Genomic DNA, 12,667 nt, shown 5'->3' with positions numbered 1-12,667 from the left:
CAGTAAATTCCTACTTAAGTTACACAGATTGCTCTTTAGGATGTACTTCTTCCAGGTGTTTTACTCATGATCAGTGTTTACAGAGTAAAACCAATACTTTTGCTTATACTATGACAACAACTTTTAAATTACTAAGTATTTTTCATATGTATTTCATATATAGTCCAAGGGAACTTATTTCATCTCATCAGCGACATTAACATCTATCTTTTGTCATTCATCTGGAGTGAAATGAGAATGATCTATAATCAAAAGCCTGTTTCTTTCAACAGCTACCCCTGTCATATACCCTGTTCCTTCACTCTCCTCACATCTGTTCTGAAAAATAAATATAGCAAGTAGCCTTAAAGTGACATCTTGTTGTAAGCTCTAGGTATTGCAGTGGGCAGCATCGCAGGCCAAGGGTGGCCTGGGTGTCCGAACGTACCCAGGGGAATGCTGAGTTCGGTAAAGACGTCCTCTTGTTCCCAGCCTGGTGGAGAGTGCCTTCTTTTAGGCTCTACCTCTGGGTATTCCAGAGATCTCATTTCCAGGTACCTAGAATTTGCTTAACAAATGAATAAATGTATTGAATGAAAACAGTTTATTGGTTTAAAGAGACGTTTAAACTTCTTGGGAATGCTTTCTGGGTGGATCTATAAATGAAGTAAAATCTGGAAAAAATGCTTTTCCGTTCAAATCAGAGGCCTACTCAATGCAACTCCAACAGCTATACTACACTGCGCAGTCACCCCTATTTCTCCAAGTAGACTATTTTCTATTTCTAATTTCACTTTCATTATGTTTTTTTCTTTTCATATTTTAATCTCTAAATAGACCTGCAACATTATATGTGCCTCTGGCACAAGCATGGCCCGACTGCAGCTCCGTAACCACGTGTGGCATGACCAGTGATGGAGGTGGGCTAACACAGGCGCTGCTGAGAAAGGGGGGGGCAGCAGGACCTGCTGAGAGCAAATCCCCAAACTGCCTAAGGAGCTGCATGGGCAGAGCAAACCTTCCTCTGGTAGGACCCCTGCAGCACCATTGTCATCTTCTCCCTGGAGCCACTCTTCTCCCATCCTCAGCTTGCCAAGGGATAGTTTCTGTGTTATGGCTCTTGGCCACTTGAAGATTTTGGTTCCTAGCCAGTGGGGGTGGGATGGTTGGACCCTGCTGACCGACTTTAATGGACAAAGGCAGGAGATTCAAGGTGTGGAAAACAGTGGATTCATTTGCTGAGGCAGATAAAGCCAGTCAAAAGAACATATGCTCTCCCTTCCTAACGTGTGAATTGCTTGTATTTAAAAAAAGATAAATTTGTTATCACAGAGCAACAGAATTACAGATAAACTGGTCTGATTCCTATTCTTCAGTTCTTACATCAAAGAACTAGTTTCCTTACCCTGACAAAACTTCTATTGCATTGCAAATTTCACCTAGATAAGGGATATATTTTCTCATAAAACAAATATATTTTTGTCCAAACCAAACCCTTCCTGTCTTTCAAGTCTGTAGTTCAAAGATCTGCAATTTCTGGCTATGAGAATGAATTTTTCTTCATTGTTTTAAATACATCTATTACATGATTTAAAAGAAAATAATACAAAATCCTGACTGGTTGGCTTTCAAGTTAACTTTAAGCCCATCCCAGGTTTCCAAATCTGCAGCAGAGATCTTGGAAAACCCGCAAGCTTCAGTTAGCTCTTCTTAAGACACCCAGGGCCTTTGTGGCAGCTTAAGTCCCACTTGAGTTGATTTCTGGGCTTCTGAGCTGGCAGCTGCATTTGCAGAGAGCCTAGAGCTTTGCACTGCAGATCCCAGACACCAAGTCCATGGCAGAAGCCTGGGAAGCACAAGCTACCCTGGAGCTTCCAGGCTCCCTGCTGGCGAGTTGGAAGCTGAGATGCTGAAAACACTGAAGTCACTATGCTCTTGGGATACCCAACTCTTTCGTCAGCTGGCTGCCCATGAAGTGGGCAGCCCAGGGGAGCCAACCTTGCCATCCCCAGGCCCAGGGAGTTTGCATGGCAGTGTTATCTCCAAATATGCAAAGGCTGGCAAGGTGTCTTCAGGCCAGACAAGTAAGTATTGAAACCTGAGGGAGTTTCAAATCTGTCCTGGAGGAAGGACGTAGTTCAAAATCAGACATTCACACTACATGTTCCAGCATTTTCTGGTGGAAAACTGCACCCTCAAAAATCTTCCACCAACTTCTGTTCACAAACCCTTCTCCATCACACGGACTCCGGTAGCAACAAAAAAGAGCATTCCTGGCCAACATGCTCTATGTTGTTTTCCACTTCCCCTCATTATACACAGCCCATTCGCTCAAGTTTCATTTGCAAGTGTGACGAGGAACTGAACTCACTTTCAGACACTCAAGATCTTTTTTCTTCCTGACAGCTAAAATATTAATAGGCAGCTATGATTACATTTATTGGCATTACCTCACAGCATGTCCTATCAGTTATATTAAAAGCAGCATGCGGTAGATAACAGGAGATGATAAGGCAAGTCCTGACAAAAGGCACATATTTGTGTGAACAGGGAGCGAGAAGTAACAATCTACGGATGATCTATCTCCACGTTACTAACGTTTCAGTATAGTGTGTAAGAATACCCACCTTGTCCAGGAGCCAGCCAGACATTACAGATACTTTTCTGTTGACCTTCAGAGACTGTCACTCATTTCATTGACAATTCAAAATAAATTTAGCAGGGCACTGAAAGAGTTCAGCTAAACTCATGTGAACCTTGACATGACAATTATAGCAGCTTATGCCTTTCAGAAAGCTTGCAAGCTGCTTATCATATTTCCTTTACACTATTCAGCTAAGAGCCTCTAATGGTTTAGCTTGGCGAAAGGCACTGGGGTTCTTTTACTGAGCTGCTCCAAGGACAAGTCTTGATACTATTAGCAACATTTATTCTTGTTAGCAGTAAATTTCAGTCTACTGTCAGAGAAAACATGCAAGGCTCTCTGTGGGCTGAAAAGAAAAAAAACAGTAGTTACCCTTGGCCTCTGGACACGCTTGGCTTCCGTGTGTTGTTTCTTCAGTAGCGTTTTTAACAAGCATTTCCATAACTTCTCTGCTCTCAGCTCCTTGTGATCCCATCTGTTTGTAATCATCTATAAATGTATCAGGGAGATGGAGAGTCTCTTCTTTCAGATGAACAGAAGGTGTATGGTGATCTTGGGGCTCTAAGCGAGTGTCAGAGCTCTTATCAATTTTTCCTTCCTTCTGCTGGGGATCAGACTCCTTAGCAGATTGGTCTTCTTGCAATTCCTCTAGCTTCTGCTCAGGGTCCAGATTTAGGCTGGATGCTTCGGTTACAGCATCATCATTATCATCATCCTCATCATCCTGACAGTTTGTTTCTAAAGCTTTATGGGCAAATTTGTCTTCACTCCTGGTTAAGTGGCTGTGATCGTTTTTCAGTTCTAAGATGGTTGACATACAGGGACACATTTCTGAAGCAGTTTTATTTTTTTGATCAACTGGTACTATTTCTTCAAGCTCAGTTATATCTGGCTCCATAATTAAATCATCTTCTCCCACTTCATCTACTGTCACTAATTCTTCCATGTTAGCAGGATACCAGGTCTCACCTTCTATCTCACTTCCGCTCTCCCAGTCTCGGTCCTATCACAAAGATGTAAAACATTTGAGAGATCAGTGATTATAGATCACCACTGTTAAAGAGTGGGCTTTGAACATCAGTAACCAGGAAGAACTTTGATCTGGCCACGCCTAACCCCTCTTGTACTTTAGTTTCAAAGAACGATATGCCTTGGTGTTGTGATTTTAAACCTTATGCACAAGGACAAGCAATCTCTTTTTAATTATCACATAAACTTCACCTTGTGGAGATCCTGTAACTGCCTTGGGGATTACAGTCTCTCCAGTCTCCTGCTCCTTACTTTTCTGTAAGCAGTGGAACAAGGTACAACCTGTTATACTTTATTATGCAACTGACTCTACTATGTGATGCCCAAGGAAATGAACCTCTCCCCTTCCTCTACATCCATCCCAGGGTGGCGAGAAATAGGCAGCACAATAAGAATATACTGAACCCCAGTCTAGCCACTGTGGCTTTCACTTTGCTGGACTAGGTCCTTTAAATTCCTTCGGTGACTGAGAAAACGTGGCTACCTTCTGTAGTCATTTTCTTCCACCAGCAAGAGCCCTCTGCCAGGGACTGTGTTGGTAGAGATTGGCCTAGACCTTAAGAAAAATCAGTTTTACAGTTATACTCCAAGGTACATAATCTGAAATACCTCATACATGCAGTTATAGACTTACAGGACTCAGACACTAATATTGGACTTCAGAAGTACTAGAATTATAAAGTATATGTTACTTTTAAGACACACTTGCAGCTTAGATTTCAACTCCCAGACTCATCATGTACACATCATCTATTAATAATCTGTATTCTCCTGCTGTTTGGCCATTCCCACACTTCCCCTCCTAGAATCCTAAAACAGCATGAAAACTCTGGGAGTTGACACTGTTCTTGCCAGGAGATCAGTTTTCTACAGCAACAGATATCAACAGCTTCCATATCTGACCATCAACCCATGACTCTACAGATATGAAGCTGGAGGAATTCCAAGGACATTGCTGTCCCCGACTGCGATGCTGCAGTAGGGGTGCTGTAAAGACATTAATTAAAACCAGAAACAATCAGAAGAGGCTACTATCCATAGTCCATCTAAGGCCAATGTTCTGAAAAGTTTTCATCATTAGTCCCCTCCTTCTCCACCAGCTGACCACATCTCCTATTTTGGGGCACAGTTCACAATGTTACACAGTTCACTTGGGCATACATTACTTACAGTTGCCAGTGCCAAGGGCTATGCATGTGAAGCAATGTACATGAGCAAAGAGCAACTAAAAAAAGAGTTCTGGAGACTTCAGGAAAAGCTATCCCTTAAAGCAGAGGTCAAGATAAGGCAAGTTAATTTAGACAACCCCCTTCTATAACCCCTTTACAAGCCTTTCCATGGGGGTTTAATATTTCAGTTGGGAGAATGTGCTACCAAACCTAGGTTTTCACTCATTTTGTTGTGGAAGCTGCACCAACAACATGTCACCAACCTTCTCTTTTCTTGTGTTTTCCAGAATCTCTCCAGATTCTTTTCCTTGTTTATTAGCTGAAGGTGAGCTCTTCTCTGGAACTTGCTCCTGTTTTCCAAGCTAAAATAAATACAACATATACATGTATAGCAACACACAGTGGTGCTCTATTATGTTTCTATTCTGGGTTTAGGGAAGCAAAGTCACCACAAGGTCACATTCTTTATTTCTAAAGTTTATGCAAGTCAACTGGGCTGTGGGAAAAGACCCAAGAATTGGATTCCATTAGCAAAGCTGCACAAATAAGAATTAAGAAAAAGAAATTTACACAAAATTAGAGAGATTTAATTTACATCATAGAATTGGCTAGAACACAGGTGGGGGAGAATGTGAATTAGTTAAAATTTCCAGCCTCCACTCCTCTGTTCTCTACCCACATCTGTTATGTTGGCTCAGACATGGTAAGGAGAGCAGCAGTGTTAAAACTCTGCAAAAGACCTCAACTGTTTTGTTTATTGATGTAGGATCAGTCGAGAATGCAACTGCTTGCGCAGTTCATACTTTGGAAGAACAAAACCACAGTACTACCTGGCACTTGGTAAAAGAGGGGCAAAGCAAAAGTGTAAGTTCAAGGCTTTCAAACCTATTTGTTCCTTTTAAAATAAATTATTAGCAGCAGTCCCAGGAGAGGTGAGCCTTTAACAAAGCAGCTTTAAAATAACTTGAAAAACATGCAGAGGAGTGTGCAACACTGGTGATTTAGGATGCTGTCTGACATTTCTCTCTGACATCTCCTCCCAAGGAACCATCCATCAAGGTGAAATACCAGCCAAAGGAGAAAGATGACAAAAGGTGGTACAGACACACATATCTATGGCATGAGGTAGTGCTGCTGCCTGTTACAGAGACTAGCTGAGTTACAAGAGCTAGAGATTTCCACCAACCTTGCCCCCACATGAGAAGAATGAACACAAGGTCAGCTAAAAACAACCAAAGATGGCCCTGGCAGCACAAAGTCACAAGCTAGAGATGGACCCCTGGTCAGCAAAGTAGCTCTGCAGCCTCCTGTGCCAGCATCCCCAGGGGTGGGTGGTGGCAGTGTATCATGGTGGGGCTGGGGGAGGCAAGGTGGCCAAGAGCCAGTAACAAGATCCCCACAGGGTGGGGATATGAGCATGGGCTGTACTGGGACTGAGCGAATGAGGCGTCTTGCTCTGTTCCCTCTCCACTTTTTCCCAGTGGAGAATCAAACCCACAAACACTGCCACTTTACCAACTGGGAGTATTTATCCAGAGATCCCATAATTTTACAGGTGAGCTGATTCAGTGGTTCTGCCATGGCAAGAGATTCCTGCCAGCGCATTGAAGGGAGTGGTGTGAATTATCCCTGCCGCAGCTGAGGGTAGGGACATACGATTAATAGAAACTAATTGCTCTGCTGAGTTGACCAAAAAGAAAACGTTCCTTATTAAAAGTTCATTCCCCATTTTAGCAGTATAACAACCAGTTCCCTGTATTGTCCTACAAATATTGTACATCCCTGTAAAATACCACTTAATTCCCAGATAACTCAATCCACATCACAGGCAGTGGAAGGAGGTGATGGATGCAGAGAGAGCAGCTATGGGGTATTCTGCACAGACTTAGAAGAGAGAACAGTAGGGCAGTTGCCCCTGCACACACCCACAACCTGCACGCAAACAGCAGATTGCCACTTGGTTTTGTTGTGAGTTGTCTGTCCCCTTCCCCTCACTGGTTACCCAGAGGTTCTGTGCTTGACACAGAAAGACAATGTCAATGTAGCCAGCACCGCAGCAGTGTAATAGATCTGCATGATCTAGGCAAAGACGTGGACCAGATGACCTCCCAAGATCTCTTCTAGGACTATATTCCCTGATTTTATCATGGCAAAACATAGCATGTCACCAGCACCACACCCACAACGACTGATCTAAAATATTTCAGAAAATATATTACTTCAGCATTTACCTTCTTCTTACATACAGTTTGAGACTTATTTACCTCATTTTCGGGAGGTTTGGTTTCCTTCACATCACTGCCTTCAGCAGCAGCATCTTCCTCTTGGTCTTTTTCAGCTTTCTTCACCTTATTCTTATCACTTTGTTTTTGCCTGGAGCCCTCAGATGCTTTGCTGTGCTTCTGTTCAGCTGCCTCCTCCCTGGCAGCGTCCTCGCTGTAAGAATGCCTGCGTTCCCTTAACTTTGCCTCTTCCTTTCTCTTAGATCTCCCAGGTAAATCCTGCAGCTGCCTCTGAAACTTGTCAGATTTAGACTTAGAGGTTTTTCGGTAATAGTCATCTTCCCTGCTCTTGTAGCCAGATAAAGGGTGAAGAGAGCCAGGGGAACCACTCCTTAAATATTTTTCTCTGTGCCCTCTGCCTCCTTCAATCCGTTCATCCAAATCAAACTTGTCCAGCTGTCGGGAATAATGTTTCCTCTCGTGTACCCATGTGTCAGTCCTGTCCCTCTTCTCGTCCCCATTCTCTCGCCATTCTCTGCTGTCTCTTTCCTCTTCCCGTCGAGAATACGGGGACTGATCCCATGACTCTCTCCCATTTCCCCAGTCGGTCCTGCCGGTCCCCATTGGGCTGTGGGGTGAACTGCAGGAAGTAAAGCTGGGAGTGTGGGATCGAGGCGACAGGGAGCGGCTTATGGGGCTGCGAGAGCGGGGCCTCTCTGTGCCATACCTGCTGCAAAGGGAAAAGGCAGCTGTAACTGGATGACCCACTGTGGTCTACTAAGCTCTTGGACACTGGAAACACATGGGGACTGCCCTGGTGCCTGCAAACCTGAGATCCCAGGCCTTTCACAGTCATGCACTGCACAGCTGCAAACACAGTGAACACGAGAAAAGGGCAGTGTCATATCCACAGAGCTTAACTAAATCCCCACAGATCTGTCAAGAATATATTCATTCATACATTCTTAAAAGTGTCTCATAGGGGTTTAGCATTAAAAGCTTATAATACGTTAATATCTTTCTTTACAAGGGTACCCTAATGTCTGTACCTTAATACTCACTCATCTAGGGCATCTCTGAGACAAAAGTGAGAAAGGTCATCTGTTTACAAGAGATGTTTTAGGACTGTGATTCCTATCCATTTTTGCTGGAAGGTCCAGAAGTCAGGCAGATCAGAAATCTACCCAAATACATTTTAATCTGAACTGGCTCCTTCCCGCTAGGTCTCGCAGCACCCCCAGCCTTTACACTTTTTACTCAAGGGAGAGGAGAGGGGAACAGCTTCATTTGTGTGCTCTTCTGAGTCATCATCATCAGTAGGAAAGAGTTCATAACATGCACAGTTTCAATCTGATGTCATTATATAGGCCCTGTACCTACTATGGTACCCAGTTATATTTTTACAGTGATCTGAAGTGAAATCCAAGTTAAGAAAGCAAATGAGATAAGAGAGGGAAGCACACAGATAATGCTTTTTCTACCTGCAGGTTTACAGACTTATCCAGGTCCCAATTCCAAACAATGGAGAAACTTTACCTGTCCACTTCACGCAGCAGGTCCCTCTCCCTCTGTGAGTGGATGTCCTGTATGATAGCAGCCACGTTTTTACCTGGTTTCTAAATAAGACAAAGATACTGTTTAGCATGCTGCACTACCCTCCAAGCTAATATAGGTGATTTGTCCTTCAAGAAACAGCATCCATGCATCATTCAATTATACTACTACTGAGAAATATTTGGTTTCAGTGTTGTGGTTACAGTCTTTTCTGCAGCTGGTATCTCAATAACACGATCAAAGCAGTAAAATGATACAAATGGAAAATTTGCTCCATTACATTGTAGCACTGCCTCCTCATACTTGGCTGCTGTAACAGGCTTTGAAAACTAGCTTGTCCTTCCTTGTTACACATTCACTACAGAGTATTTTCTAGGAATTGGATGTAAGAGGAAACAAACCAGACAATTTTTCTAATATCTGAATTAAATACATATAGCAGCCTATCTCTGACTGTCTAGGAATGAACTGCCTTCTCTTCAACTCAGACTTTAGCTCATTCGGAGTATAGCTCTAAAAGACCATATTTAGACACAAGAGCTTCAGAAAAGCTAAGTGCAAGAAAGATGCATACAGGAAGTATTGATTACTTGAGATTCAAGATCATTTGCAAAAGATGGACTACTCCAGGCTAGAGTGCACACAATTCGTCAAACATCTGGCGCATGCACAGCTGAGCAACATAATCATGCAGAGCTCAGAGCAGTTTGTAGTGGTAAATAGCTCATGCATATTCCACCTTCCATGTTGCACTTTTGTTTGTTTGTTCGTTTTTAACAAAGAGAAAGGGCTTTTGCTCATGCAGAGAAAAATAATTCCATGACCTAAAAAACTGCCATTGGAAGAGCTGAAAATCTTCCTGAAATGTAGGCAAACTCCCACACTCTTCTGGGTAATTCCTGTTCCGCCTCTATGTTAAGATGCACCATCTCTGCCACCTTACATCTAAAACCCTCACCGTACCAAACTAAGAAAGACTGCTCTGGTTTATGGACTTTTGGCAACTCCTTTAAGTCTTCTTAAACTATTATACACGTACAGGAGAGAAAGACTTTTCCAAAGGTCAAACCAAACCATCTGAGTTAGTTGTTTTTCCTCATAAAAGGCCCCTTAACCTCTTAACTTGGAACGTTAGAGAGTTATTTTATAAAATAACTTTGTGCTGTGTTAGATAATATAATATGAAGCTTTTCAGCTCTGCATTACCCGTTCCAGTCCAAGTCTCCATGAAAAAAAACTCTCTTAGCATTACACATGGCAGTACATAAGCTTCCATAAATATGCTCACAGGAGCACTGATTTTTGGACATCACTCAGGTGTCCACATCAGAAGTGTCACACACTCTACAGAGAGTCCAAAGACTATTGCTCTGTTCTGACTCCATGTAAAAAACAAAAAAATCTTGCTTTTTAATTTAGATCATTCACAAGAAAGAAAGAAAAAGAAATCAGTGTGATGTTTAGCCCTGCCATCACTGCTTGGTACAGAGATTGTACTAAGGCTCCAGCATGCAAGCAGTGAAAAGCATTGCTTCAGGCTTAATGCCTGACTAAAAGGACAGGACAGGCTCATTTTTGCTGACATGTTGTATCTTACACATGGATGTGTTTTAGACCTTTGTTAGACCAAGCAATGTGGGGAGCCCACTCAGAAGGAAGCTCAGAAGGGATTTTTGAAATAATGATATAAGAGGACCAGAGAAAATGGGATCTCTTCCAAGAGTTAAAATTTAGAACAAGAGCAAGCAGCTAAGTATAAAAGATCATTAACATACATTCATTAATTTATCTTTCTTAATTTCTTTTTCCATAATATTAAAGCATTAATCAGAAATCAGTAATCAGCAAAGATTTTTACATGTATTCTCTGGGACGTGCCATGGAAACTCAGGAAATCTGATCAGGAATGACTATCTTACCTTCAGCTGCAATTCCTTGTATCTTTTAGACATCCTAATAAGTAACTTGTCATCATTTATCATAGCAGGTTGTTCTTTGTAGTACTGCACCATGGCTTGTGCTGCTTCACTGTAAGCCATTTCCAGAAAGGCCTAGCACAAATGGGGAGAGCTTTAAAATCTACTACATAATTAAAAATACAAAGTGTAAGAGAGAAAAGGCAGCACAATAATTTTCGTTTTGATTCTTCTCATGCAAAATGTCTTGATAGTACAGAACTGGGTAGTTTTCCAGCCCTGGAACTGAAATAGTAACACTCAGTCCATTGCTCATCCTCCTTCTAACTGCACATAATGGTTTCAACCCAGCTATTAAAGCTGATATGCAACTTTAGAAGCCAGTTTAGTGAAAAACTAAATGACTGGAATCTAATCTTTCTTGATATATGAAAACATCACCTTTCCCTCGCCTCCTCACTGGTGCTTCTACACCATGGTCAGCTGCTGACAGGATGCAGAACTGTAATGCTGCAGCACGCACTGCTCCTGAGATTGTCAGCTGTGTCTTGCAGAATTGCAAGGGATCCAGATAAAAGCAGAACATCAGAGCACGAGCAGCCAGAACAAAGCCAAAAAAGAGTTTAAAAAACCTGAACGATGTTAACTAGCACTTTTATTTACAGGAAAATCGCATTTGATGTGACTGCAGTTTAACTGGTCAAGGAATATACTCAGCTGTGTAATGACTGCATTTTGAAACATTACAATCTCAAACATTGCCCACTGGATTCTACATTCACTGGTAGACTTAAGCTACTTAAACTAGACTTTAGCTACCTTGAAGAAAGAGCTCTACTACAATCTGGTGCAGATTAAAAGGCAGTGAAGTGTCAGTGCCCCCTGTAAGGGCACAGCCTTCCTTTAGCATGTGTGTGCCAGATCACCCAGCGCAGCCATGGCCTGGGGGCTCTGCCACCAGCCTGTGACTGTAATTACACCATTGCAGGATCTGCCTCTGCTGTAACAACAGTTCAGCAAACAGTGTAGGACAGCCGAACCAGACTAGAGTGCAAGTCATTCTTCAATGCCCAGTTCAGCTCTACAAGTACGGGTAAGAAAGCAACAAAACCCTCCCAAACAGAACAAGAGAAGTCTGACAGTAACCCTAACAAATGGCTGAGAGAAGAAGGCCAAGTTATTCACTTTATTTATTTAATTTTTTTTAAAGTACCGTTTTACAACACTTCTTCATTGAGATTTCTGGGTTTTTCTGACAAGAACTATGAGGCAGTGATCATGTTTATGCCATCATCTCATTCTGCAAACACCGATATTTTTTTTTACTTTAAGAGCAGGCTTCATGAATTTAAGTTTCTGTTACAAAAAAAGAGATTTTCCCCAAAAACTCTGTCTTCATTTTAATATGCCTTTATGCCAAGAGATGTCAATACCGGTGACCCCAAATGCACAGTACCTGATTAGTGGATTTCATGAGGATATAGTTGGTGACCTTCCCAAACGGGAGGCCCAGGTTAATGACATCATTCTCTGTGCAGCTTCCCTCGGGGAGGTTGCAGATGTGAACAACTCGACCCAGTGTAGATTTCCTTTGGGGAAACTGGGGAAAAAAACAACTCAAAACGATGTTTTTATCTTAGATATTCCATCCACTAGATAAGACCTTACATTTCTGCAAAAAATGAAATGTTCTGTTCTGCATACCTGTTATTAAGGATAAATATCCTTCTTTAAAACCTTGTATTTCAACATCCTGGTTTAGATATACAAATGGGAAGGGAAATGTTTAACTGCAGTGCAGCTTGCAATGGAGTCTCCATCCCTGGACATTACAAAGTCTAGAGACGATTTCTAGAAGATATGCTCTTGTTCAAACAGGATTAATGATATTGCTGCAAAAGGTAACTTGCAACCTCAAGCCTTATGGACTGCAGGGCTTCAGCTCCCTGGCATGTCACAGCAGAGCACTGGGCTGCCATGGGCACAGGCCACTGCACTGTACTCGGCACCAGCGAGAGTCTGGAGGCCCCTCAGTGTTTGGACACGGAGGGTCCCCCTGTCATGGGGAGGTCTCAGCCCCTCCTGACAAGCTCACTGCGGGGCCAGTACCCATCTGGTACGCCTGCACAACCCCTGTGGCTCCTCTGCCAAGTC

General features: G+C 42.5%; 1 protein-coding gene across 4 annotated transcripts in view; it reads right to left on the bottom strand.

Moving 5' to 3' along the window:
* The window catches only part of RBM20 (RNA binding motif protein 20), a 108,475-nt gene that overhangs the window by 8,487 nt on the left and 87,321 nt on the right, over positions 1 to 12,667 (bottom strand). For 2 of the 4 annotated variants that reach the window (XM_072870069.1, XM_072870074.1), the window contains exons 6-12: positions 11,970 to 12,113; positions 10,517 to 10,648; positions 8,580 to 8,659; positions 7,086 to 7,773; positions 5,085 to 5,183; positions 2,996 to 3,626; positions 428 to 547 (exon numbers count right to left, since the gene is read on the bottom strand). In XM_072870069.1, the coding sequence (XP_072726170.1) occupies positions 428 to 547; positions 2,996 to 3,626; positions 5,085 to 5,183; positions 7,086 to 7,773; positions 8,580 to 8,659; positions 10,517 to 10,648; positions 11,970 to 12,113 (1,894 nt within the window). The remainder of the gene's footprint in view (positions 1 to 427; positions 548 to 2,995; positions 3,627 to 5,084; positions 5,184 to 7,085; positions 7,774 to 8,579; positions 8,660 to 10,516; positions 10,649 to 11,969; positions 12,114 to 12,667) is intronic. The other 2 variants (XM_072870072.1, XM_072870073.1) reach the window with 2 other exon arrangements.

This window comes from Ciconia boyciana, chromosome 8, assembly GCF_034638445.1.
Source record: "Ciconia boyciana chromosome 8, ASM3463844v1, whole genome shotgun sequence".
In the NCBI taxonomy this organism is placed as follows: Eukaryota; Metazoa; Chordata; class Aves; order Ciconiiformes; family Ciconiidae; genus Ciconia; species Ciconia boyciana.
This window is presented reverse-complemented; position numbering and strand designations above follow the sequence as displayed.